At 38.8% G+C, this 23967-nt stretch overlaps 1 protein-coding gene across 10 annotated transcripts in view; it reads right to left on the bottom strand.

The window, feature by feature from the left end:
- Window positions 1-23967, bottom strand: part of MCTP1 (multiple C2 and transmembrane domain containing 1) — a 501045-nt gene that overhangs the window by 62568 nt on the left and 414510 nt on the right. For 5 of the 10 annotated variants that reach the window (XM_045796258.2, XM_045796259.2, XM_087861972.1 and 2 more), the window contains 2 exons: window positions 17390-17527; window positions 7870-7923 (listed from right to left, as the gene is read on the bottom strand). In XM_045796258.2, coding sequence (XP_045652214.2) covers window positions 7870-7923; window positions 17390-17527 — 192 coding nt within the window. The remainder of the gene's footprint in view (window positions 1-7869; window positions 7924-17389; window positions 17528-23967) is intronic. The other 5 variants (XM_045796260.2, XM_045796261.2, XM_045796262.2 and 2 more) reach the window with 1 other exon arrangement.

Below are 23967 nucleotides of genomic sequence, written 5' to 3'. Positions count from 1 at the left end.
AAAATAGTACCATGAGGTTTTCATATCTATTGATTTTCTATTAATTCTGGAGTGTGACAGAACACAGGAAGTGCAGGATTCTGGCCAGTGGAAGCATGCAACCAATGAAATTAAAGGGAGTAGCTCAGGCTGTCTACTCTGAAAACCTATTAGATATTGTGGATCTTTTTCTTTATATAAAAATGTCTTGGTTATTAAAGACAGGACTTTACCTGGCTTTGGATTTGCCCCAAGGGGGAAAAAAAAGACTTGTATTAAAATATTTTTTGTGCTCATCATACCACCAAGCAAAATAATCCACATCACTGGAAATATTTTGGTGAAGCCACCCATTTCTTCAAGTTGTATTCTCATCAAATGATGTCAACACTACAGAATTTCTGACATTTCTCTAATGTCTCCCTTTTGCACCTAACGATACAAATTGATACTTCTACTTGCATAGCCAACTCCTGTCGGCAACTTCTTACAATCAAAGAATTCCTTCGTCGTGAACTTCTTTTAGAATCTGCAGAGTCAATGCCTTTAACATGGTGAAGAATTTCTTTGCCAAACAAATTTTCAGGCAGAATAAAAATCTTGGCACTCTGGGCTCCGACAGAGCATCTGTGATGCTTGGCAACACATCTGGTTCTGCTGCTTTGGTGAAGAAGTGTGCTCCTCATCTCGACATGCAGTGGTGTCAGCCAGTGTCAACGATCCTGCCAGGGCTCCTGAAAAAACTGTGTCTATTTCTACGAATGTTGTCAACCTCTTGAGAGCCAGGGCTGACACACTATTTCAAGAGGTTTTGTCAAGAAATGGGAGACTAAGAGTAAGTTTGTTGCTGCAATATAGACGTTAACCAGCTTTCCAGTGGACCTGTCTTGAAACATGCGATTGACTTTCAAATACAAGATCTGCTTTTCTGAGGCAAAGGAAATCCAATGATTAGAATAAACCAATAGGAAAGAGTCCAGTCATAGTTTGCTTTCCTTGATGGCTATTCTTGCCAAATTATCCAACTAAACCTTCCTATTTCAATCATTTTCACTCTACTGCCATGCTGCAAGGACATATTGGGGCATTTATCTACCCATTCCAAGACTAGAGAAGTGCTTCTGGAAACTGGAACAAGGGGTGACAAAGCTTTCCAATTTGTTCACAGGTAGAAACCCACAGACAGTTGGAATCTTTAGATAACTCTTTAAAAGCGAATTATGTCTCCAATGACCTCATGGAACTGTGAACATCTAATCCTTTTTTTTTTTTTTAAATGATGAGGGGTTGATGATGAAAATGTGTTAAAAGATGATCTCCTCAGCACAACAGAATATGAATTCAGCCAGGACTTCGGAGAACTGGAGGAATTCCTCTGTGCTTAACCCTCACCTAATAAAGCCACGGCAGCTCCCATTTTGTTTGCTACTGTTTTCTCTTGCCAAGTCAGTGTTTTAAGCACGTATTGCCATGCAACTGCAAAGTCCTAGTCAAACAGATGTCAAAAATAACAAGCCTATTGCTGTGTCAAAAACCACTCCATAATTTCAATATCAAAGCCAAACATCAGCCTTCTTGTAGAAGCTTACTTCTGAACTAAACTTTATTTTTACTTGGAAAATTTGCATTTATCTCAGGTGTTTGAGGAAAATAGGCATTAATGTCAAGAGGAAGGTAGTGAGAGCCACAGAGATATGACTTTATAAAGAAACTTTATAGTCTCTGTAAAATAATTCTATTTCCATTGCAATAAAAAAAGGCGTGAAAAAGTTTTTTGTGTATGTGTTTATGTTTTTTTTTCTTTCTGGGGAAAATGTCTACAGGTTTCTTCAGATTTTCAAAGGGTCTGTGACCTGAGTAGGGCTAATACCTTCTGCCCTGACACTTTATTGAGTGAAATGTTTTGACTCACGAATGAAGAATACAGGCTCCTAAACAGGAAAGTAAACAAGTGCATAGACGTGGGTACAAACCCACTCTTATTCCTGGACAAGCTTCTCTGAATAAAAACGAAGGAAATTTGGATAAAAATATTTGCTTTGTTATACTGTTCTTAACTTCCATATCGAATGAAAAACTGTGTAGCCATATTCATACAGAAAAGTAGGATTAAATTAATAAGGAAAAAATTAGGAGCTCAGATCTAGTGCTTTAAAACGTACTGTAATTTTAGAAGTGTGGAAAATGCAGTTGGAAGGCACCTGTAGGAGTTCCTGTTGCTGCTATAATGGATAAACCTAGTGGCTTAAACAACACAAATTTATTAACTTACAGTTCTGCAGTCTAGAAGTCAGAAATGCATCTCGCTGGCCTAAAATCAAGACGTGGGCAGGGCTGTATTTCTTTTTGGAGGCTCTAGGGGAGAAACCATTTCCTTGCCCTTTCCAGCTTCTAAGGGATGCCCACATTTCTTGGTTTGTGGCCACCTTCCTCCGTCTTCAAGGCCCGGATAGCAGCTCAACACTCTAACCCCATCCTGCCCCCTATCAGTTTGTTGTATTAATGTCAGTTAATTCACCTCATCGGCTACCTCAGTGCCTCTTTGCCATGTAGTGTAACAGAGGTTCCTGGGATTAGGATGAGAACATCTTTGTGGGGTTATTATTCTGCCCACCACACCATGGCTTAGCTGGGCTAGTGGGAAGGGGCTGAAAGTACAGGAAAACAGTGTGAAGAACTGGAAACCTAGAAGTAAAGAGCTCCTAGCTGGGATGGATGGTATACTCCCTGACTATGCTACCAGAACACCTGAAGATCAGGTCTAAGGTAATTTGCATCCGTTCTTTGATTTTTATTCTCCTGGGAAACTTAGTTTTAGGAAATGGTAAAGATGCCAAACTTGGAAAATCTGAGTTCGCCCTGGCTCTGACACTTTTCTATATCACCTTTGGCAATGCACCTATGTTTGGCTGAAGGACAATTTCCCCATTTTAAAATAAATTTGAACTAGTGGGTCTAGATGATTGTAGTAGGCAGAATTCTAAGTTGACTGCCAAGATTCCCACTTCCTGGTGTACATGTTCTGTATAATACCCTCCCCTTGTATGTGAAGGGTAGTAAGAATACAATGGGGTGGTCATCCCATGATTAGGTTACGTCCCACAAAGGATTACCTTTGATGGGCCTGACCTAATCAGGTGAACCCTTAAAAGAGACTAGGCTCTTCCTGAAGAAAGAGAGTTCAAGTGTGACAGAGATTTGCCAGAAGGGAGATTCTCCACTGATGGGTATAAAGATAGAAGGGACCATGGAAAGTGACTGCTAGGAGTGACAGGCCAATAGGAAAGACAAGGGCTTCAGTCCTCCAAATACAAGGAACTGAATTCTACCAAAGCCCAAGTGAGCTTGGAAGTGGATTCTTCTGCAGAGCCTCAGATGAGAACTCAGGCTGACTGATACCTTGAGTGTTAGACTCTGAGCAGAGAACCCAGTTGAGCCATGCCCTACACTTCTGACCTACCCAACTGGGAGCAAACTAACATATGGTTTGTTTTAAGCCTCCAAGTCTGTGGCCATTTGTTATGCAGTAGTAGGAAACCAATAAACTAATATAATGTTATTTCAGTTAAATGTGAGTTAAGATTTCTTTTTAAGAATTTTTTTTTCTTGACTCCTCTTTCCTTGCCTTTCTCCAAAGCTTTGATCTGCTTCCCCACCATGTAATTATTTCATTGAATGTAACTAGAAAATGCCATTTTGTCAGATTAAAAGCTTCTGTCCTATCACACGTTAGAGTTGTCTCCTTCCCCCCATGCTTGATTTGAGATGCAGAGAAGTATGCATCTTGGGTATATTATACACATGTTTAGGGCTGGAGAATCAAACCAGATAACACAGATTCTGAGAATTAAAGCAAACAATCTGAGTATTTTGAAGGAACTCATATATGTTTCACTCATTGCATCTAGTTATCTTGAAACACAGTAACCTTGACCTAATGACTGAAGAAAAAGGAGAAGCAATGTAAGCATAAATGCCTGAACACTTTAGTATCTTTTATCAATAAACATTAGTAGTACGCCATGCATTTGAATCCATGCCTCTCCTGAGGAAAACCTGCATTCTATCTTCCGCTTCCTGATATTGCAGCTGGATCCCATTACAAGGGTAGGACACACCATGGGAAGCATGCCTAAACTTTTTAAGCTACAAAACGAAAGCTGATCTTCATTAATTAGATGTCTAGATTATGCAGATTGACCACTGTATTATCATAAATAACACGGGCAGAACACTATTATACGGCTTATTGATAGCCCCACCTGGGTAATTGAGCTAAGCCTTGTTTACTAAGACATTCTATTAATCACAAAGGCAGGATTTGGTGTTAGGTCAAAAATCAGATCAAATTGTGACTTCGTGGTTGACGGCATAGAGAATGGTCTACAACAAAGGGAATTGAGAACACAGGGTGATGTCTTCCTAACTTTTGATTCAGAAGAAATTTCATCTCCAGCCCAGCTTCACAGAGTGCTACTACCTAATACAGATAAGTGAAAATATTAACAAGCCAATGATTCATAATGAAGACCCGCCATTTAATACCCACATTCTCTGTCTTTGTGAAAACCATGGAACTGGATGAAGAGAAAAGCCACCTAATTTTAGATTAAAGCCAATGTGGACAATGGATTCTTGAATGGAGGTGAAGTCTGAGGATCACAAGCCCTCACCTCAATAACGATCAGCTGTTTTAATAAAAAGGGAGAACACAGGACAAAAAGAATACTCAAAAGGTCAGGGTGTGGAAAAGCTTCAAGATCTGGTAATCCAGGTGAATCATGACTTAGCTTTGACCAACTTTAACCAAAGTCCTCCCAGGTGCTGAAGTCAGCGCTAAAGAAAAGCTCTCACACAACTTTATGCGGAGGAATTATAATCTTGGTCTGCTTCACCTTTTTGTACCTGTGTCTTTGCCATCTACATAATGATGCGGAGGGAAAACGTTTCGAGACGAAATGAAATAAACGATGTCGGTTTATGCCCACACGGACCTTGTCAAGTAGCCAATGACTTGCCCTTTCATTGTGAGTGACTAATATCAACGCTGCCTCTAAAGAAAGACACTTTTCATAATCGCCCAACAATCTGCTAAGTGAAAACATATGGATAGGCTTAGGCAAAGCCTGCCAGGGGTCTTTGCTGAATGGAAAACAGGTGCTCTCATTCTGTGCCACGTAATACCCCATTTACCCCCAAGTCCAAAGGTTAGAGGACTAATAGCTGCCTTGTGGTAATCAGGGAAAGCCAAGAAACTGGCCCTGGCGAAACATCTGGGACATATTTTACATACTTGCAACATATGCTTCAGGTTCAATTAAAGTGAGGCTTTGGCACATTTATTAATCTTTTTTACTTTTATCCTATAAGAGGACTCACTGACCTGACCCCACTATTATACCATATGAGAAAACAGAGAAATAATGAGAGCTAGAGGTCACTACCTGCTCATATGGCAAAAAACACATTTGTTTTCTCCTGAAATTCCATTACGCATGACTCTATACGCAAACTTTAAACGGAGGAACCAATGAATTTTTTAAAGTAGGAAATGACCCTTCTCCCACTCAGACACACTGATAGCCAAGACTTACAACCTTTACCACTCTGACAGCCAGCCCAGAGACGGAGCCTGCTAAATGGAAACTCGAAGGATCCTTTCATATTTCCATTTCTTATAGGAGAAACTTTATATTTTAACACATCCACTCTAGAGTTCTTCCATTATGCAAGCCCCTAAAAGTCTTTTGTAAATTATTATACTTGAGATTTTCTTTTTTGTTCAGATATGATTTTTATGCTATCAATTGCATTATGAGTAGAAAAGAAAAGCCTCCTTACGTATCAATTGAATAAAGGGTTGGATTTATGAAAATCAGCTCACCATCTTTTCATATGGAAAACACAGTTTGTCAGCATCCTGCGCACGAGAATACGGCTGAATTCACACAGTAATTTACGCACTCACTTTCAATCAACTTTGGTAACTAGATCTGAAAATGTGTTGGAACCAGGGTGTCGGTTTCAGATATCTACACACTAGATTACAATAGATGCCACTCCAGAGGCTTGGTGCCGTTTCCACCTGGCATGTCCCACTTGACATCTAGGTTTTGGGGAGCTGGTTAGCCAGGCGTCTATTCGCTTCCCACTCCTAACATCCTCTCTATTAAAAAAATGACCATCAAGGGGAGATGAGTGGTTTGGAGTATCAACCAACTGGCTAAATCAAAAACAAAAACAAAAAAAAACCCAGGTTGACTTCAAGCAGGGACACTGAAGTACTAGACTTCACTAAGGGTTTCCATTTATTAACATTTCGGAGGGAACGCCTGCTGCTGGAATGAATCTTTATGGTGGCTTTAATAATAAAGCAGCAACAAGCAAGGGAAAATGGCCATAAATGGATGGCAGCTCAGTGTTTATCAGCAGAGAAATGATGATTCAGAGCTGGCATGTTGAGTTAAAATACAAGCTCTCTACAGCTCTACAACTGACCTTAACAATAAATCGTATCATTTATTGCCAGAAGTGTACGTTCATGTTATTTAACATTAAAAACAAGCACATATGTGTTTTTGTAGAAAGGACGTTTTGTTAGTGGATGTTTGATGATGTCGCTAATGACTAAATGATGTACAGAAGAAAAATTTCACCTAAAAGCTCTATCAATTTTAAGATGTTTGGAACGGCATTAGAAGGGAGAAAGTGTGCATGTGTGTATCTATGCTTTTATTTTCCTCCTAGCATTGACTATTAGTCAAGAAAAAAATCATTTGGGAGTTTGACTAACCACTGTGGGTTTTTTTGTTTGTTTGGTTTTGAGTTTTTTTTTTTTACATTTCTAACGCTTGCTACCAGTGTGCAAGTTCTTATACCAGGATATAACTGTACATCTCTACTAGAACCAAAGGTCAAGGGCATACATTAAGATACACTACTGTTCTTTATTAAAAAAAAATTCACTGCTTTACTATCACAGAACTCAGATTCCAGTGAAGGTCAAAATCTGGTTTTATATGCTAAACAATTTGGGAACGATGAATGATATTCTCTCTTCCCTCCCAGTCTCACTTTAGCACTTTGTAGATTTTTGATCTAGAAATGCTCAAGGATTTTGATAAACCAGCCTCACTCTCCTCCTTTCCATAAAAAGCCTTTCTTCTGACCCCAGACACTGCTACAGTGTGCAAGATCATTCTAATTCGTCCCTCTAGTTGTCCCCTCTTCCCAGGGGACAACCAATCCAAGCAATCCCAGAAACTAGCTGGTTTTGTTTGTTTGTTTTACTGTGGTCATCATTCCCATGTCAACCAGCAGTCAGAAAATAACCTCTCAACAAGCTTTCCTGACCAAGAAGCCACAGAGCCATTCCAAGTCAAGTCTAGGCAGGGGCCGTGAGCACTGGGATTATTTAAATGCGCTCCGGAGCCCTCCCTACACACGTGTGTGCTTTTGCTGAGCAATTCCTTGAAAATTACAGATGACAATATCCATGTTCAACTTAAGCAGGCTGCTCTTTTTTCCCCTTCTCCCTTCCTCCAAAGTGCAGCCCGATTTGTAATACTCAAGATAGGACAAATTTTTGCCCTTCAAAACCAGTTGTCACTGCTGTTATCTTCACGAGAGCCATCAAGTTCCAGACAAGCTGAATTATTTTTTCTTGTTCCTGGCAGAAAAATATTTGACCCAGCTCTGGACAAAAACGAAGAGGATTTATAGCCCTCTCTCCTTCTTTGCAACATGCAGTGGCATTGTTAGGATGATAAACAGCATTGTCCAATTTTCTGGACTCAAACACTTCAACTCCTTTTTTAACTGTCTGTGAAAACAGTGTCATGTCTACATTTCCCCATCCCCTGGTACCCAAGTGCTGGGAAAGATAATTACCTTGTCATCTTTGTCATCTTCTTCTTCCTCGTCCTCCAGCATGTCCTCCACTACCTGCAGACAGGAACAGAAGTCATTCTCGCGCTCTTAAAGGAGAGAATTTTGTTCTGTCATTTTGAACCTTTTGGAAATGAAAACTTTATTAACATTTGAAACAGACGCACAGAGAGGCAATGTTTGATCTAGAGATAGGGATGAGGAAAACGCGATGTTTTTAATTGATTAAAACCAGGGAACTGAATCCCAGTCGGGGGAACCGTATTTGTGTGAAATGTTCCGTGACAACCTAAAGTATCCGCAATGTGCTTAAGGTAAACTAACATTAATTTGAGAGATGCTTTAAATCAGGAGATTTCCTTTTCACCTGCTTCACTGTCTGTATTAATCAGACACTTTAAGTTCAGAATCAGATAACTAAGCAGAAAACAGCTCTGTTATTTCTAATTCACTTCTCATCAAACTCTAAGGTACAGTACCTTTTCATTGATTTATGCTGCTGGTCTATGGCATGAAGCTAATAGCTTTCATGGCTCAAATTTTACTTATTTTTAATTTTTTTGTTGCATATATTTGATGCGTAACATTGGCTAAGTTTAAAGTATACCACGTGTTACTTGGATACATTTATATATTGTATTATGATTGCTAATGGGGCAATATTTACCATGTTACATAATTACTGCACACTATTATTGTCTATGTTCATTACACTGTACATCGGAGCTCTGTGGCTTATTTACTACCTGTCATGTGTTTGTACCTTAGACACCATCAGTGCTATCCCTGCCCTCCATCCCCTGGTAACCACCATTTTACTATCTTTTTTTTTTTTAATAGGTTTAACTTTTTTAGAATCCACAAATAAATGATACCATATAGTACTACACTTACTGACTTATCTTGCTTTTAATGTACTCAAAGTCCATCCATGTTGTCACAAAAGGGATGCTATCTTCCTTTCCTGTAACTGAGTAACATTCCCCTGTGTATATGTACCACATCCTTTTCACCCATTCATCCACTGATAGGTGTTTGGGCTGTTTCCATATATTGGCTTTTGTGAATAATGCTGTGGCAAACATGGGAGTGCAGATAACTTTTGGATATCCTGTTTTCATTGGTATGTACCCAGAAGTGTAATTGTTGGATCATACAGCAGATCTACCTTTTTTTTTTTTTTGAGGAAACTCCATATTGCTCTCCATAGTGTTTGGACCAATATACATTCCCACCAACGATGTATATGGTTCTCTATTCACCACGTGCTCCACAGCGCTTACTGTCTCTACCTGATGACAGCCACTCTAACAGACGTTAGCTAACTCAGTGGTCCACTGATACAGAGGTGATACGGCATTGTGGTTCTCACTTGCATTTCCTTGATATTAGTGATGTTAAGCATCTTTTCATCTATCTGTTGGCCTTTTCGATGTCCTTTTTAGAAAATTGTTTAGTTCTTTGCTTATTTTTAAATTGGATTGGTTTCTTGTTAGGGAGTTGACTGAGTTCTTTAGATATTTTGGATAATAACCCCATATCTGACATATGGTTTGCAAAAATTTTCTCCCCCTCTGTAGGTTGTCTTTTTATTGTTTGTTTTGCTGTGCAGAAGCTTTTGAGTTTGATGTAGTCCCATTTGTTAATTTTTCCTTTTGTCATTTGTGGTTTTGGTGCCATCAGGGCTCCAGATTTAATTCTTGCATATAAATATCAACTTTTGACTATCTCTGTATTACTTTTCAATTTTGGTGAATTACTGGAAACTCTAATTTTAATTCTCTGATTTTATACAAGGGTTATATTATGAGAATGGACACTGAAAGAAAATTAGAAATGTATTCAATAATCAAATGTATATAATATGTATATATAATCCAGGTAGGTGGGTAGGCAAGAAGGTATTTTTTAATGCCTCCTAGTTTACTTCCTTCAGCATTATGGAATAGTCATTTTGGATTTGCTCAATAATTTACCCTTTCCTTGATTAACGTGTAACTGTGGCATTACAAATGGGACATCACTCTGTTTCAGGTGTTTTATTATAGTTTTATATACCTACACACACACACACACACACACACACACACACACACACACACACACATTCTCTCTCTCTCTCCATGGAAACCAAAAATTTAAGAAACTTTGGGGAGGGTTGCTGTTCAGGTAAGTGGCAACTTCTGATTACATTCATGGCACTTCATATAATTTCTAATTCTTGTGGTGCTTTTCCTTTTTTATCCAGTCTGTATCTCTATTTCTGAATAAACTTGATAGAATCATGGTTATTAAATATTTTTAAATCTCTCTCCCAAAACTCATAACTTCAAAAGACAGAGACAGCAAGTGCTTCTTTCATGTGGCTTATGATACAGACAGGAATATGTTATGAGTGAAAACTTCAATAGCTAAGACTGTATTACGCAAAGAGCTACAGAAACTGAGATAACATGTTGGGACTCTCAGTGATCTAACAATTGTTCTCAAATATTCTAAAAGCATTAGTTGATATAAAAGAATAGCCCAAATGCAAACTTCCATTTCTCATAAACCAATATATAACCCAAAGCATCTCACAACCTGTGAGATTGTTCCTAATTTAATGTCATACTTTAAATCTTCTATTACATGGTAGAATTTTGTGGTCTTTCCTCTGGACGTTTGGCATTTCGAAAGAACCATGGTAGCACAATGTGCTGTTTCCAATATCTGGTGAAAGTTTACACTTATTTTGAAGACATATAAAGCAATTCAGCCTCAGCAAGAAAGAAGGACTCTTAACATTCTAACTATATTCAGCAACTCTGTAAGCATTTATTGTAAAGCCCCTTGGCCAAGAAACACAGTGCTAGGTACTGCGGGAATACAAAGATGAATAACACAGATATTTCATCTATACTCATGTCAGCCCTCAAGAGGTTTATAATTCAGTAGAATTTAAATGGAGACTATAAGCTAATCTTTCATGTTGACTTTTAATTTCCTGAAATTTTAAAGTATTCAGAAGTATAAAGACAATAATAGTAACAATGTATAATCATGGTGCTACATGCCAGGCAATTCCAAATTGGGCTATTTTTGATGGAGGTTTAAATGGGAGAAACAGCCGCAATATTTCAGTACATTGTATTTCTTCCAAAGAATTCACCTAACACAGCAAATAGCTGAAACAGAACTCAAACCCAGACAATGGGACAACACAGAGTCAGCTCTCACCCCCTGCCCAGTTCTTGGGTAGGGGTGGGGGGAAGAATTCACCTAGCTCTCCTAAGTTTTGTTTAAATGAGTACAATTTTGTATCTTTAATAAAATGATCAATTTAGATTAAGTGATTTTTTAGGTTGGTCATTATGATCCATTTTATTTTTCAGTAAAAGCTGTATATAGTGGAGGTATAAAACGGGATGATTTGGTTAAGTAACGTTTTACTAAAATTACCCACACAAAGTCATTTATCAAATATGTCAAGGAAAAAGAAATACTACAAGTATACTTTTGCGCATAAACTCAAACAATGTTTTTGGTAGTTATTATTAAAAATGTATTAAATGCCTCTCCTCTTCAGTACTTATGATCATAGTGCAGGTGCTGGGAAGTAAGAATGGTGTTGGATTTTGCCTAGCAGATTGTCAGGTGCTAATAGGTGTTCCAGAAATATTTGTTGATAGAATGAACAGATGAAAGCATCGTCTATTCTTCATAGGCCTCAACAGGCTTTTACGTAAAAGAACTGAACTAGTTCACAGACCTGAACTAGCTTTTCTGGAAAGACGTATACTTAATCAGTGATGCAGACTAATAAAAGCAAATATTCAAAATGCCTTCCCAATCGGCCCGGAAACAGAAAGCATACACGTTTAACCTTTAAGATTTGGAGATTTCTACTACCTTCAAGTTAATTTTCAAAAATTCAAAATATTATCTAAACATAAGCCAATTGCTTAATTTACACATTTTCCAAATCAGCTGCAGATCTTATGTTCAAGAAAGACTCAAAGAGGTCTACAGAATCAGGCTCTTCATTTGCAAAACCCAAACTGTTCTCACCCTGCACAAGTGGGTAATTGGCTACGCACAATTGCTCTACAAATGTGCAGCGAGAACCACCCAATACAACCATTTGCTCTTACATTTGGCAGAAAAGTGTTGTGTTAGCGAGAGGCCTTTGTGTTGTGTTTTAGCGCTCTAGCGAGGGCTTTTCCCCTCCTCCAGTGCCTTTTTAATGTTACATCATAAACATCTACGAGTGAGGATTTATAATACAGACGCTTTCCTATGGATGCCTTTAAGCTGCTTCAGGATATGTCCCACTATTACATTTTGCTCAGGTGAAGTTTTAAGGCGCCTTGGAAACTGGAGATAATAGCACCTATCCCACAGTGTTGACTGAGGATCCAATGAAATAGTGTATTTGAAGTACTTAGCACAGTTCTTGTATCGAAGTAAGTATTCAAAAAGGTTAGCTATTAGTGAAAAGAAAAATAACATCAATTTAATGATATTTTAAACATTATTTTTTTTAAAGATTTCAAGATTAAAGAGCACAAGCGGGGGGAGTGGCAGACAGAGAGAGAGAGGGAGGAGCGGGGTCATGACCTGAGCCGAAGGCAGACGTTTAACTGACTGAGCCACCCAGGTGCCTCTCAACATTAATTTTTAAAAATTAAGTTATGTATATTTTTTGTCCTGGGCAAAATAGTCAGTGTTCTTTATCACATATGAAATTCCAATTCATGTTTCGCAGACACTAAGAAACACATAAAGGGACACAGGTAGAGGTGAGGATCAAGACTGCCCCTTAAAATGATAATGCTTCCACTAATTTTCAGGCTTTAACGGACCAATGAAATGGACGGCTGCTAAGGCAAGAATGTCTCAGAAGTGGGGCTGTGCTTGAAGACATGAGCCCTGGCCAAATACAATGAGTACAGAAACTGCAACCTGAGGTTTTAAAAACAAACCGTACACATCACCAAAGTGCATTTAATGACTGCACAAAACTGCAACCTTTCCCAGAGAACTCAAGTAACACTTATATTTAGAAAGAGAGTGGCAGAATTTAACACTCAACAAAGGAAAACAAAATAAAGGAGTCTCAAATTCCAGCTCTTTCCTCTTCAAATAAAATCACATAAGGACTACATAGTTCTGTTTTCAAGTATATGAAGTCCAGTTGCCCAAACATTTGTCAACAATAATTTAATAACAACACATATGCAGGATTTCCTTGAGAAAAAAAAAAATGAGCGTTGAAAAAAATGCATGTGTTAGAAAAGATATATTTTTTCCAAAGTTTCTTTTTTCTTTCCCTTTTCTTGAAGGGGGATCTCTCAGTTCGGCTCTAGAATTCTCTTTCCAAATTATGCTTTCTGATACCCTGCTTGAAAGCAAGTAGTATTAATCAAACAAAGGAAGGGCACTAGGGAAATCAGAAAGATGTAATGCAAGCAGTTAAAACTGACATGACCTTCTGTAATGTCGCTCGTCACAGACTTATATGCCACACACCAGAGCAAGGTCTTGGAAGAAACTGATTCTTGGTACTATTCCTTGAATGTAATACTAATAAAGATGACATTTTTAAAAACACACGTAGACAGCCCCAAATGCAGCATGCCAGCTACATTACAGCCAAAGAATAAGCAGATAACATTATTTTAAAGAGCGTAATATTTCTTCTTTCCTATTCCATATTTGTTGAGCATTTGTCATTAACATATAAAATATAATATGTGGCTGTACTTTTTAAAAATCCATTTTCAAATGGGGCAAAACTGCATCTGTATATTATGCAGTTGCACAGGAGCTCTTTTCATATTATGACTTTTAATTATAATTCAACACAACTGAAATGCTTTAGGATTTGCAAGGAAATAAAATTTTATTTGGCTGAAAATATTAATAATGGTGTTGGTAATCTGAATACAAGTACGACATGTTTAATACTCCTGCCCCAGACAATGATGTATAAGGGAGGGGACAAGAGGATGCAGAAAAGGAAGACCAAGACAGTGAAGGGATGAGAAAGAGTGGATTCGGGTAAACTTCATTGTTAAAGTCATCGTGGGGCAGTGAATACTAATTACAATGCCAAGTTAAAGGGTGCGTTTTAAAACAAAAGTGACCAAAGGGGGTTAAAAGGTCCACCAATAATTCTTAAAACAATTTGTATTTTGATTTGCCCAGGAATAAAGTCCTCCACTTACTTACTACTCTTCAAAGAAAAAGAAACCAAAAGAATCTTGGCTATATCACCCTTGTAAGGTAAGTATTGAGAACCACAAAGCCAAACACTCCCCAAGTCAAAGCTGACACAAACTAGTTTCTTTCATATGTTTACTTTTTTTCCTTGGAAATAATCTTTGAATTAAATAGATGTTTTGCTATGTTCAGAATGAATAGTTGCACAATTCAAATTGCTTTACTCAAACACGGTCTATAAAAAAGCAACACATTTAAATTAAAGAAGAAATCACTGCTGTCCAGATGTGCAACTGCATGTTAAAAAATTAAAGAAAGAAAATTGTCACAAAAGAAAGAAGTTTCATATTTAATTTCATATTCATAGAACATCCAAATGTGTACAGATGCTTATATTTGGACACATTACAAACTAAATGCCTATTTCCACCCTAGAGATACAGAGGAATTTGGAGAGAGCAGTATTCTTCAACATGGTCTGGAGTTCATTTATACCATTCTGTGTCTGCAGAAACCGAGCAGAGCATGCATTTGTGTGCCAATGAATTTATTACATGTGTAAATATCATATGAAATTACTGGAAGCCTATGGATGGAGAAGATGCATATAAACACTCTGACTCTTTCAGATCACTGAGAAGTACCAGAGTTGACCTCTGGTCAACCAAAGTCAGCTAAAGACTTTTGCGGTCAGTAAGATCATTATAGGTGCACTTGTGCTGTCATTTTTGCAACAGCACGTCTGCTTCTCACGAAATTTTTGAGAAGGAACTTTTGCAAAATAAATGGCATAATTAAGCTGTACGTATAATTTTCTCCACGTCTGGAAGAATAATAAGACTCATAAACGGGTCTGGGATATACTGTTTCATCCAGTATATCTCAAAAGCAACTGGATGTTTGATGGCTGCTTAGTTTGATTCGCGCTATTAAAGATTTGACCTTGCAGTATTTCAGCTACAGTAGTCATCAAGATAACTGAACCACTAGATGTAATAATAATGAGTGTGATAGGCTTGCCAGTGAGGTTGAATATATTGCAATACAAAAGAAGGCAGACTAAAAAGAAAAGCATTATTACTTACTGCTAAAAGACTTCCTGATTTTTACGGAGACACTCAAATACAATTATTTCTTCTTGCAGAATGCATTTCCTTGGCTCATTCTGGGAAGTGCCATGTTGTAATTTAGTCTGATTCTTAATAGGAAATGTGGCTTTAATGTGGCTATCAGATGACTTTTGATGCATGCCACTGATTACATACAGCCTGTATTCTGCATCATCAACAACATTCTTATTTGCAGTATAATATGCTTTGCTGTAAGGTGCAAGGGCAGTAAATTTACTTTACTGGCCAAGAAGATGTAACCTTTTATTTTTTTAAGTGTCAGCTTAATATGCAGAAAACCTCTTCCATTACGAAAGACTAAATATAATATAAATTCTATAATCAGTATAAGCATCTTAAATGAATTTCTTTTCATACTTCCTTCTGAGTGGTCTTAAATGTCCATTCTTTCACTTACACAAAGCACTGGGAACAGAATTCTAGTGTTTATTTGAACTATGTCTCCATCTAAAGGCTTCACAATGTATTGTATTTTCGCTAGCAGGGAAAATTCTAAGCTTGGTGTCCTTAGGATATTGCATATTAATTTGACTGAGCAGGGAAAAATAGGTCAACTGTTAACCTAGAGTGTGCTTCTTAAATAATAATGCTTTTTTGAAACTATTCTTTTTGGTCAAGTTAGAAAAACAAAAGTATACAAAAGGCCAAAAAAACCCCACAAAAAACAAAACAAAACAAAAACCCAAAACGGCGTTGTTTAATGTGCTTTTTTGCAAAGTGAAATTAAAAGAGAACTAGACTTCCACTAATGGATTTTATCAAATTTAGTATTTTGAAAGGAAAATATTTTTGTCCACAAAAAGTAAACGGATTTCAAATAAAGAAGAAAATTATATACTTAAGCCTCTTACAAAACCAGATTTCCATTCCAGAACCACGAATTTGTTATTTTTTTTTAAAGGCACAATTTTAAATGTTTGAAATTCTGAAACAACCTTAGGAATTTTTGTTTTTTAAGTATGTATGAAGAGTCCACATTTTTACTTAAAACATTGTCTGCAAAGCCAGAGGCGGGAGAGGTGTGACCTCTATGAGAGTACCATCCTCCAATCTTCTCAGAAACGTGCGTTGCTCTAACCCCTGCAGACAGGCGTGGGGACATGAAAGCTGCAATAGTCAAGAAGTTGCTTTTCAGGTAAGTGTATATTTTAGCACGTGGAACAGAGGAAAATGCTACACTTTTGGAACAACAGAATTTGAAAACAAAACAAAAAATCGTTTATATTGGAGATTAACGTTAGCAAACTTTTGGACCGTACTGCTCTGCTAGGCTTGATTCACTTTTCACAGAAATTCACAGCTACTCCCTATGTGAAGCAGTAGGTTGGAGATAATGGAAGGGGTGAGGGGAATCGGTGGACATTTGTAGAGAAAAATATTCTGACACTAATTTGACTTTCTTTTTCTTCTGTTCTTCTCGTGCCTAGAATATTTCGAGGCCTGAGAACATTATGTGAGAAAAATCTAAAAATAGACTGAGTTTTGAATGTCAAAAAATCATATAGTCCGAAAACTTTAGTTTTCTTCTTTATATCCCTTTTCTATAAATAATAATGATAAAATATTTTTTCTCTCTCTTTGTAAAGAATAATCACCTCACAAAAGAAAGCCCATGTGGGTTTAGACCTACATTTGAACTGGAAAGAATGTCTATGGTGTATGGTGAATTGCAGCATAAAAGCCTGAATGAAAAGAATGTTCACGAAACCTCACACAAAACCTCCGTAACCGTTTTATCACGAGCTTCCCACAATATAACACAAGAGCTCTATATTCTAGGAAAAGCTTGCCTGGTCCACTTATCATTTCTGCTTTATGTAGTGTACTGTATGATTGCTAAATTAGTGCATAATGCATTTATAATATTTATAGTACCAACATTTAGTTAAATAACCTTTATGTAAGATTTATGTTGATTTTTTTTATTTCTCATTTAATGGCAAATTATGAAGAGCATGTTTCATAAAGATAATTCTCCATTTAAATTCATCAGTCCATTAAATATTAAAATTATGTTTCTGATGCAATCGAGAACAAATTTGTCCAGCTTCAGTGATTATTTGCACTCATAAAAATTAGGCTTGATTAATAAAATTTAAATGCTTGATTAAGTTGACATTTTCATGTTCTATTCTGATTTATTAAAATTAGTCCCCGTGCCCAGGCCTGGTATGCTAGTGCAGGTTTACCTTTCTCCTTCTCTTAGGCGACATCCAGAGAGAGGCAGTCAGGAAGGAGTATTGTGCTTTTGGTCTCAAAGACAGTTTCAGGAAAATGCCCTGTTCTTTGCTCAGAGTGCTGCCGGCCTTTGTCTTTATGCCTTGTGCCTGGTGGAGGTTTGTATTGCAATAAACAAGAAAAATGTTTCTTTCAAATATCTATTGGTATGATCTGGAAAACGGCGTTTATTTATGGTATTTCTGTAAAATTCAGTTACCAAGAAGTTTTCATCTGTAGAGGACTGGTCAAATTTTCATCTGCTTTTTTTTTTTTTCCTGATAAAAATACCGTTTTTATTTTTGTGGGATTTCCATGCACATAGCAGGGGGATTACAGACACAGGAAATCTTTCTGTGGCAATGCCACTGTCTTTACATACAAGCTTAAAACCAAGACTGATGGTCGTGGAAAACCATCCGCTTCAAGAGCACTTACAAGGGAACTTTTCAAAAAAGGAAGTGACGTGTCTAAACCCTCACTGTACCCACACTGGTTTGTCCTGTTTTCTACACGGGCAGGCGCCTAGTTGTCCTCTACCGAGCCCGCACTGTATGCTTAACACAGTATGTTGTCTCTTTAATCGCCACAAAACCTCAGCAAGGTGGGTATTATCCCTGTCTTATTGGTGAGGAAACTGAGGCTCAGGGGAACGAACAAATTTGCATGGCTAACAAGAGGAAGGTCTGGAATTAAATCCCAGGTCTTCCTAATTTCAAAGTTTGCGTTTTTAACCTCTACCAACTGGAAATGAGTTGGGGTAACAGTCATTTTTAAGATGTTTTTGAGGCTTGCCATTGGAGTGTAACTCACTTGGAAACTTTTACATGAACTGACTTTCTCTCATTTAAGCATGTTAATGGAATATTTGGTTATTTTTTTAAACAAATGATATGATATGATAGTTATTTTTTTCTTGCATGATAGAATAAATTCAGTACCAAATGACAGGAAATGCCCTTGAAGGCATATTTTAGTTTGGTTACCTACATGTACCATTACAGTTCTATGTAAAAGACGGTGGAAAGACTTTAAAGTTGCATGCTCTTGATAAATGTATATCACATAACACTAAAAATAAATAAATAAATAAATACAAAACTCTCAGATTACTGGATCCCTATCAGAGTTCTGATTTACAAACATCTTCCACAAGCAGATAAAGACATACCATTTGGTTTCTACTTTTAGTTTGTTAATTGAGGTCTTGTACGTTCTTATCACCTTTCTGAACCAGAAACAAAAAACTCTCCACAAATATCATAGGAAACCCTGTGCCAACACCATTCATTATGAAGGGCATAATGCTCAGGACTAGTAATGCAAACTAGTCATGGGGTCATGAGTCAGCCACAAGGAGCTTCTGTTGGCCCTATATCCTACCTCCCTCACCATAAAGTTTGAAAGAATTTTGGCTAGCTACAAGGAGAATGCAAAATCATTCAGAAAGAACAAATAAGCTATCACTAAAAATAGTGAGAGTAAGAATAACACAGCCACCCTGAGACCAAAATTGTGAGTACCCTTTTTTCCTCCTCTTCTCCATCTCCCTCTTCAATTATAGAAATGACAAAATTATGGGGGCAGACCTTTTGGAAGAATGGAGACAATTAAACCATTTGGTTGACATACAGGTAAATGCTTGGGTTGGATACTTTAGAGATCATCTACACGACGAATTCTTTGGATACAAGGGAGGCTTTGAAGGGATTTTAGGAAGCTGGTTTTTCAAGGAGTTTCTGGGGGCTACAGGGATCATCTGGGGCCCAAATAAGAGAAAATGAGTAATATGGGGGCAAGACCTTCAGGCTTCTTTCAAGGTTGCCAAGATAGTTCATTTAGTGGAAAAGGAGCTAGATTTCAGGGCAGACAACCTCTAGAAGAATGGAGCTCACCTCTTTACCTTGTTATAGTCTCACATGCATCTTTGGAGACTCTGAGCAAGTTGGAAAGGACTTAGGCAAAATAGGAGAGTAATTGTGAGCATCCTGTATGGTGGCTACCACTAACTTTAAATTCTTTCTTGAGTCCTCACAGATCCAAAGCAAGAAGTGTGCCCTCCAGTGAGGAGGGTCTTTAGTAAATTGACTTTTAAAAATAGAAATGTTTTCCTTTACATCTTTCTTTATATGAACAGACATGTCACGTACAGGTGACACTCATCTTCTAGCGTTCTACAATTTTATCTTTCCAATTTGAAGTTTAGCTACAGTCTGAGAAGAGAGTAAAGAGACAGTCAATAAACTGAAGAAGCATGAAAGGCACACACGGAGTTATGGAGTGAAAGGGACAGACTGAAGGATGGAACGAGAGCAGTGGTCACAGGTAAACAGACCCCTTTCTTTACTACGCAGCACATGCACAGCCGTCTGGGGTGATCTGAACGTCTTTTGGTTGCACACCCGGCATATCCCGTACACACGTCTCTTACTGCACCTGTTATATTCATGCCCTTGATTCAGTCGTTTGTTTCCCTCACTAGACCACAAACTGTCCTGGGCAAGGACCCTGTCTTAATCATCTTTGAACAACAGTTAGCACTGTGCCTGTAGATGTTCGACAGGCTTTCACTGAATGGAAATAGTTACGTATAAAAATTAGACAATTTTTGACTTGGAAATAAAGATTAGACTAAAATACTTCTTCATTCATCAAACATTTTTTTGAGCAACTACTACACTGCCACGTCTGAGACATCTTGCTCCGTGCTGGGATTAAATACACAAATGCAGATACAATGAGAACAGTTTCAGGCTGGTAACGAAGACCCACAGTGAGGTTACTATTACAATACAGTGAGAGGGATATGGGGTCTCAGAGGGGCGAGATTATCTACCCTCTGAGGGTATGTGTCGGCAGGGGTAGGCTGGTGGTAGGGGGCAAGAGTGGGAGGGAAGTCAGAGATGGCTCTCCAGAGAAAATGATAAAAATGCTAGGTGGTTACCCAGGAATATATACATAAAATATTATAATTTTACCGGGTGGCAAATTAGTATTAATTTAAGTAAACCAAAAATACTCAAAATGCACACAAACTCTGACACAGAAATTCTCCTACAATGATTGCCTCAAAGGGCATTACCAGAGACCTGACCAAAGATTTGGTCCAAAGATTTATCCACAGCATTATCTGAGATGGCAACAACCTCTGAAACACGTCTAATACGATGGCTTGAGGAAAAATTAAGTAGTCACATGGTGAAAACTGTGCAGTCACTAAAAATCATGTGGTTTCCCAGTGATTTAAGGGAAACTTCTAGATAGTGCTGCTATAAAAAGTGGGTGTACTGACAGTACACTTAATGTGATCCAATTTTCATAAAAAACAAAATATGCCTGACGAAAAACACACATTTACTTTAGTAAATTTATTTTTTGAGAAAAGAATAGAAGGCATAGAGAGAATGTATCACTATCTGGGAAGCCACAAACACCCTCTGCTCCGGATATTGCTGTTCCCAACGCAGCCACCAGCCGGGCCACCCTCAGCCCCGGTCTCCCACATCCACCGTTCCTCAAAGCTTCCCTCTCCCCCAAGGGGGAAGGCGGCGGCGGGGCGGCTGCTGCTGCTGCTCCTCCCCCTGCCCGCCCCGCGCCCGCCTCACCGCCCCCTGGTGGCGGTGGTGAGGCCTTGACCTCCAGGGCCAGGACACCCCCTGCTCCTCCTGAAGGCCATCAAGGACCCCCACGAGTTGGCGGTGCAGCTAGAGGAGGAGCCTCGGAGTGAGTGAGGCGGCTGCAGAGCCGCCATATGTCATACTTGCACGTCAAGCCCTTCCTGTGCGGCTCGTCGGGCAAGCCCTTCAGGAGCCGCAGCCACCTGTCCCGGCATCGCACCACACACTGTGCCAGCCCGCACGGCCGCCCCCGGCAGCGCACGTGCCTTTCAGGACAACTCGGAGCTGGCCCAGCGTGTGTGCTTCTACGAAGTTGGAGGCCTGGCCTGCGCTGCCCCTCCCTCGGCCACCATGTCTGTCCCACACAAACTGACTGGCTCTGCAGAGGTTACCAACTTATCCTGGACCTCAGTTTCTACATCTGTATGATGAGAAAGGCATCATTCCTTCCTTCCCTGCCTCTTACTGTGCTATCCAGACCAAGTGTTGGCCCTTTCAGGGCCTGCTGAAAGGGTGCCCGAGGAAGGGGAGGACAGGGATGAACGCTGGCCTGGGAACCAGGTAGAACTGGGTTCTGGTCCAGCCTTGCTGTGTGAGTCTTTGCAAGTGGCATAACCTTGGTCTCCTGCTCTCCCAAACGGTGAACAGCTGTTTCACGGTCAAAGAGAGGACGAAAGAGCAGTGGCACCCTCTGGTTCATTTTTGTGACTCCCCCTGCTTCTACCCAGTACTCTCACCTATTGTTCAATAAATATTCTGTCCTTGAAAACAAAAAAACATACAAATAAGTCTGCTGGAATACAGAGGAGGTAAAGCTGAATCTATCCATGGTTCGGATGGGACCTGCTGACAAGGCAGTCTTCTATACCATGCTTGAAGAGGTTGGAGAAAGACCAAAGTAGCCAGACAATCAGAACAGACCACCTTCTTAAAGCTCTTGAGGTAAAAAAACAAAAACAAAAACAAAACACCAAGGTGCAGCTGATAAAGTTGCCAAATAAATGCAGAACATCTAGTTACACTGGAATTTCAGATAAATAATGAGTATTATTTTAGGATAAACATCTCTGTTTATCTGAAATTCCAATTTAACTAGGCCTCTGTATCTCTACTTGCTACATCCGGCAAACCTAAATTGGGGTGAATTTAGAGAGCTTCAGGGGCTGGAGTCTGAGAGAAATCTGCAGGGTAGAAGGCCTTTTCATCCACCAAGACTAAGGTAAATAGCATGGTGGTCAGGAGGGGGACATTTGAGCAGTGGGGAAAAATTGTGGTATCTGTTGGTTAATGTCCAGAGCCTGATGAGGTGATAATCGTTGATGTCTGGGGACATCAATCTGTACAGTGAGCGATTATCTGGCACAGCTAAGCTGTTGGTGAACAGCTTCAAGAGGAGTCATAGGGGGATGAACTTTCCTACTGACATCTGATTGGCTGTTGGTTTCTACTTTTTTTTTTTTTTTTATGGTAGTGACGGTGTTAGAAAACGAAAGGTCTGGTTCTTTTCATGGTCCTTCTCAGATTTTTGCAAGCTGGTGACCTTCTGAAAAAATTGAGAAAATTGCTGTTGAAACAAGCAGGAAGAAGAAAAAAGTGATCATCCATTTTTAGATGTGTTTACAGGCTGTATGACTCAGTGCTGCTTCTGTTAAGAGCAAGTATGTGGTCTTTTTTGGTACTGAGATGCAAACAGAGGAGGCTTGTGGTCTATGTTACTTTCCGTGAATGATCAAGTACTGAAGTAGAGAAGGTCTAACTGTACATTCAAAGTGCTTTGCTTATGGAGTCCTCTCTTCTCCGCTCCACTTTGGCCAGCCTCTAGATATTAGCAATATTTCGCTTTTTCAATATTCTATTTATTCAAATAGTGCACCATGGACTTCTTTGAAACTAGCTGAGAAAATGATAAATCTATTCGATTCACAGGAACTCAAGTCAAACAAGCAGATGTTTCTTGGCTGGCTTGTATTTGGTGGGCCATCCCAAGTTGTCCCATCACCAGCATTTCTAGCAGCAAAGAACATTCTACCCTCATAAGGTTTGTTTCTAGAAATAAGTACTCTGGGCCTAATTGGAACAGATCCAACAACAATATCCAGTACCATTCTAAAGGGGATAGCAGAATTGAGGGCTTTGCCATTTGAGGAAGCGAACAACACATTTCAGTATTTACTAAAGTATTTTAGCAAAGCAGACTTTGGCTCAATTTGTGTCACAGTCAGATCGTGAATCAGAGAATGATTTCATTGATTTACCCTACTCTTCAGTCTTTTAATGCCTCCATTGATTAGGCAAGTGAGATTGCTATGTGGGAGGAATATCATGACAGTGAAACTGAATGTTCTTTTAAAGCGTAATTAAAAAACACCTCTTGAAGAATTTTTGTATGTCAAAAATAATTCAAAGACTTTTTTCACTAATGTGAAGGATTCTCAGCTTTGTTTTCTCTTCCCATCCATGCTCACCTGTAGGACTGAAGGTAGTCCTACAGGTCATGAACAATTTTGAAATCAGTGGGGTCACCTGGGATCAAATAGGGGCCCCATGCCCAATTCTTGAGAGGTCACTGGGAACCTCATAAGGATTTGGGGGATACCTGGGATTCCACATAAGGCTCTCGACACTTAGAAAGTAAGCCCTTGGGAAAAGCATGGCCAAGCATATACCATGAAAACAGCCTGGGTTTCAGAAGAGGGAAGAGCTGGGTTCATATCCCACTTCCTCCATGGAGCTCATTATTTATCTTCTTTGGTTTTGAATTTCCTCGTTTGTAAAATGATGATAAAACCATTTAGAATAATCTACTTGATAAAGTTATTGTAAAGAATTAAAATAGATGATGTGTCTCAAAAGGTCTAGCAGGATACCTGATACATAAAGTTGTTTAATGAATATCTGTTCCAGTTCCCTGAAAGCAAGGAGGATATGGAGGA

The sequence above is a fragment of the Ursus americanus genome, chromosome 5, assembly GCF_024610735.1.
Source record: "Ursus americanus isolate L20-20 chromosome 5, mUrsAme1.1.p, whole genome shotgun sequence".
Taxonomy (NCBI): domain Eukaryota; kingdom Metazoa; phylum Chordata; class Mammalia; order Carnivora; family Ursidae; genus Ursus; species Ursus americanus.
Note: the sequence above shows the minus strand (reverse complement) of the source record. Positions and strands in the feature narration are given on the sequence as shown.